Source organism: Suricata suricatta, chromosome 17 (assembly GCF_006229205.1).
Source record: "Suricata suricatta isolate VVHF042 chromosome 17, meerkat_22Aug2017_6uvM2_HiC, whole genome shotgun sequence".
NCBI lineage: Eukaryota > Metazoa > Chordata > Mammalia > Carnivora > Herpestidae > Suricata > Suricata suricatta.
Window position 1 is genome coordinate 2,741,760 of NC_043716.1, and position 5,042 is coordinate 2,746,801.

A 5,042-nucleotide genomic window follows, 5' to 3' on the forward strand; every position below is an offset into this window, starting at 1 on the left:
CAGGTGTGCCGAGAATCGTGAAAATATCCAACAGGACGCTGACCACCTCATGGGCCTGTTTGGCTCTTAATGGCCGCAAGATGATGAACTTGGTCAAGTGGTCCTGGTAATACAAAATGAACTTGAACTCGCCATCGGCGTCTGACTGCATGTCAAGTACTTCAACTTGGCATCTGGAGTCAACGTCCTTGGAAGGCACGGGCTTGGGCGCAAGACCTCTCTTGGGCACTGGGTTCTTCTGGTGGCACTGTTTACAGAGTGTCAGATACAAGACGATGACCTCTTTGGTGACGTTCCCGTATTTTCCTTGCAGCTCCTTGAGCATGCGGGTCCGCCCACCGTGGCCAATACTGAGATGCGTGTCGTGAAGAATATCAAACAACTCCTCCTTATGAACGTAAAACCGTGCTCGGTCGTGTTCTCCGGGCGCAGCCTCGATTAGCTTCTCCGTGCCGTGCACGGAGATCACGTCGTATTTTGCGGCGCGGCGGTAGTCACGCGAGGACTTCTTCCCCTTTTCCTTGGCTTCCTTGACCTCCTTTATTGTTTGAAAGTACTTTTCTCTGGAAAATACCTTGCTGTTGTAACTTTTGCTCTCCACTAACTTGGTCACACTCCTCAGAAACTGTTCTCTCATGTTACTTATCTCCGTTTCCATTTTGCTGGTGCTAAAAACACCCGGGGGGTCATTTCCAGCTTTCTGGGGCATCACGGACAGCTGTAAGAAGGATCCTAGGAAAGGGAGAAAGAAACAAAGTTCAATTCACTGACAGTCCATCTGGGAGACTTTCCCTCCAAAGTTCCAGATTCTTCCGTCCATCTGATGTTTGAAGACTACTGCATAGAGGAAAGACAACACAGCAGGGGTGCTGGGGGCTCAGTCAGGTTGAGCACCTGACTTTGGCTCAGGTCATGATCTCAGTTTGTGAGTTCGAGTCCCACGTTGGGCTCTGTGCAGACAGCTCAGAGCCTGGAGCCTGCTTCGGATTCTGTGTCTCCCTCTCTCTCTCTCCTGCTCTCCAGCTTGCATTCAGTCTCTCTCAAATAAAAATAAAACATAAATAAAATGTTTTTTAAATAAAAAAATAAAAAATAAAGATAACATAGTAATAGTACAAAGCAATAATGGAATAAAGCAACAAATAAGCCAAGTAAGGGGCGCCTGGGTGGCTCAGTCCTTTAAGTGTCCGACTCCTGATTTCGGCTCAGGCCGTGATCTCACAGTAGTGGGATGGAGCCCCATGTTGGGGTCTGCACTGAGCATGGAGCTTGCCTGAGATTCTCTCTCCTTCTCTCAGAATTAAAAAAAAAAAAAATTAAAAAGCCAACTAAGACCATCCAAAAGCAGAGCATGTCAAAAGAATTTTACATCAGTAAGATATATAATGCGAATATGCAGTAATTTTAGACTTCAGGCAAACAGAATAAATGAAACTGTTAGCTCATACAGGGAAAATGATAAACTGGTCTTCATTAATTGAATAGGAGACAGGATAGATGGAAATGCTTAAGGGTTGTAGACTAATACCTTCCTTTGGTAACTTTTTTTTGTTTCAAAAATTTTTTTAAATGCTTCTTTATTTTTGAGAGAGAGAGAGAGAGAGATACAGAGAGTGAGCAGGGGAGGGGCAGAGACAGAGAGGGAGACACAGAATTGGAAGCAGGCTCCAGGCTGTGAGCTGTCAGCACAGAGCCCGTCGTGGGACTCGAACCCATGAATCATGAGATCATGACCTAAGCTGAAGTTGGACACTTAACCCACTGAGCCACCCAGGCGCCCCTCCGTTGGTAATGTTCAAAATAACATAAATGTGGGGTGCCCAGGTGGCTCAGTGGGTTAAGTGTCCGACTTCGGCTCAGGTCATGATCTCATGGTTTGTAGGTTCGAGCCCCACATCAGGCTCTGTGCTGACAGCTAGCTCGGGGCCTGGAGCCTGTCTTCAGATTCTGTGTCTCTTTCTCTCTCTGACCCTCCCCTATTCATGCTGTCTCTCTCTCTCTAAAATAAATAAGAACAGTAAAAAATAAAATTAACATAAATGAGAGAATGCTGCTAGAAAGTACCACATGATAACAGCAAACTTTGAACTTGAAGTTCGAAGCAGGGAGGGCTCTTTAGCCTTCCCACGGTCAACATCATCAATTTCCTGTCCTCACTTTAGAAGAATCAAGGAGAAAGCGGCAGAAAATTTTACAGTGATTGGTTTTCCCCTGTTGACCGTACACAGGATTAGCGAATGAAGACTCTGAGTCCTTACCCTGAGGGACCACATTCTCGGAACTGTCCAGCATCGCGTCCCTGCACCTTTCAGCGGTCCTTCCCAGAGGCTTCCAGACACCTCTAATCTTGGGTCATATCCTCCAAAGGTCACCACCTCTTGAAATGACGCCAGCTGCAGCCACAGGGACCGTCCCCAGCAGCCGCAGCGGGACTGGGGGAGAGACAGCAGAGGGCACCGGGGATGAAGGCCAGTGTGAATGAACTTGGAACGTGAGTCATGTGGATATTATATGAAAGATAACAGAAATAAAGAGAAGGTCTCCTATCCAACCACAGGAGTCCAGCCTCATGGGTGAGGAAAAAAAGCCCTGCCCCCCCGGGAAGTCTGTAGGCCTGGGCTGTCTTGATGTTGCCTGGCCTGAGACCCCCATATTTCTGGAACAAAGCAGAGTCCAAGTGAGCCTGGGTACTCCCAAGGCTGGGAGACACTTTCGGGGCCAGGCTGGATGCCTGTGAATTGAGGCAGCATGGTGTTTCCAGAAATGGGAATATTACACGTATGTAGAGATTTGTCAGGACAGTATTACCGAAAAGAAATACCCCAGAGTCCACACTCCACCGAGGTCAGAGAATTCCTTAAGGGACAGGTGTCTACACCCAGATTCCTTAGAACAACTCCGGATTGCAGGATGGTGATGGGGGAAGAACTCATACGATGGTGACAGGAATCCCAAGAGTCTGAGGAAAACAAGATGCTGAGGACCCAGCCATCAAATGCGGAGCTGAGGGGCAGAGCAGGATCCTGAAAAGCCGAGAAAGATGAAAAGGTTTCAGAGCTCTGAGCAAGGGTCTTAGCTCAGCTGAGGTCCTGAAGGTTCTCCACTAAAAAGGCTTCAAACTCCCTTGCTCGGTATCACTGGTCAACCATGGAACATTCCTGATTCTAAGACATTACTGACTGTAAAACCACTGACTTACAGATGACTTTCTTTCGAGTGGAAAAACAGAGAACCTATATGAAATGAACACCCCCAAATTAAAAGATGCCAGACGCACATTTTACTAGTGAAGAAACAGAAATGTTTGCAAATGCTGTTTAAGTCTGAGCTCATGATCCTCAGTGTAAGCTGACGTGTTAAAGGCTCTGAGAAGTTCCACAGTAAAACAAAGCTTGTTTCATCTGCCAGTCACATGAGTCACTTTGTTTCTGAAGGTTGTTATCATCTCACAGCTCTAGGGGTCCTTCAAAGGGACCTGAAAACCACGAGATATTCAACGGAGTCCAGGAAAGCACCTTCTAAACTCCTCACTGAAACCAGCATCTCTCAGAAAGCAAGCGGCTCCCATGGTGGACGACAAAGGAAGGAAGAGCCTCATCTCCATCTTATAAAAGAACGAAGACTGGCTGGAAAGAATTTATTTAGTTTAAAAAAAATTTTTGTAATGTTTTTATTTATTTTTGAGAGAGAGAGAGAGAGAGAGAGAGAGCGCACGAGCAGGGGAGGGTCAGAGAGAGAGGGAGATACAGAACCAAAGCAGGCTCCAGGCTCTGAGCTGTTAGCAAAGAGCCTGATGCGGGGCTCGAACCCATGAACCGTGAGATCAGGACCCGAGCCGAGGTCGGATGCTTAACCGACGGAGCCACCCGGTGCCCCTGGAAAGAATTTATAATCAAAAGGTACAAAATCTCAGTCTTTAATATAAAATACGATCCTTCCACTATACCAGGAAATTCTGAGGCACAGCCCCCAAACCACATTTGGCTAACAGACCTACTTTGGTTAGTCTACCCAGTGTGCTTTGTGTTTAAAAAAAAAAATTAGAACGATTTACCTATACTTAGAGATTGGGGGATTTCAGAAGCATCTTGAAATGATGTCCATCTGACTGATGTCCTTGGCAAATGGCAAGATCTGGACACACTGGGAACTTTGCTGCTTGGAAACGACTGGCTGGAGTGGGGACAGCAGCTCCCGTTGGACAGTCTGCACTGTCCTGTTTCTCAGGGTCCCTCAGCCACCTAACTTGTTCGGCTTGCCGGCCCAGCCCTGCGGCTGTCTGGGTGCTCAACACCTGCTCCCAGGCAGCACGAAGGGCCTGTGTCCAGCTTCCTGGCGGGATCTGTGCCAGTGGGGGAACTGAAAAACAAGGACCTTTGGTTAGGGAAAACTGGAAACACCTCCCTTCCTCGCCCACCTGGGAGTCTTTGCTTTGGCGACCCAGACCTGGACTGTGCTTTCACTGATCTTCCGAATCGCACCCTACTCCAATCAGCCTCCTTCCTGATGCCTTCAGCAACCCCGGCTGATGGCCACGCCCCCTCCTCCCCGGGGGCCACTCAGTGGAGCACTCTGCTTTGTGGGAGTAGTGACAGGTTCAGGTATACGCAACCCAGCAGGTGGGAGCTGAGCCATCCACCTAGCTATGGTCGCTCGGAGGGCCCAGGAATACGAAGTCGAGGCCAAAGACCCTCAAAAGACGTTTGCAAGCGCTTCCCGCTCAGGTGCGGCGGCGACGGCGTTGCAGAGGGAGGGCCGAGAGCCGCGGCCCGGGCATTCAGTTTCGGACTCTGCCACTTACTGTGTGCCTGCCTCGGGCAGAGCCAGAGGTTTCAGTGTCCTCCGCTGTTACGGTTTCCGGATGAAGACTCGGCGGTAACGCCGACGAAGCGCGAAGCCCAGTGTCCCCGCATCTTCCAATACGGACACACCCCCCTCCTCCGGGTTCGGGCACCACCTACCCCTGCGCGGCCCTCCTCCCCGAGCTCCCGCGGGCTCCGCCCCCCCCGGGCCCGGCCGCGTCCCCGCCGGGCCAGATGGGA

At 49.6% G+C, this 5,042-nt stretch overlaps 1 protein-coding gene across 1 annotated transcript; it reads right to left on the reverse strand.

Moving 5' to 3' along the window:
• Positions 1-7: 7 nt before the first annotated feature.
• Positions 8-5,034, reverse strand: KRBA2 (KRAB-A domain containing 2; the record flags this gene model as incomplete). The annotated part of the gene is made up of 4 exons (XM_029928812.1): positions 4,802-5,034; positions 4,055-4,359; positions 2,259-3,023; positions 8-732 (listed from the first exon to the last, which is right to left on the reverse strand). Coding segments are annotated over exons 3-4 (759 nt in total), but the record flags the coding sequence as incomplete, so codon positions are not given.
• Between the last annotated feature and the right edge of the window lie 8 nt (positions 5,035-5,042).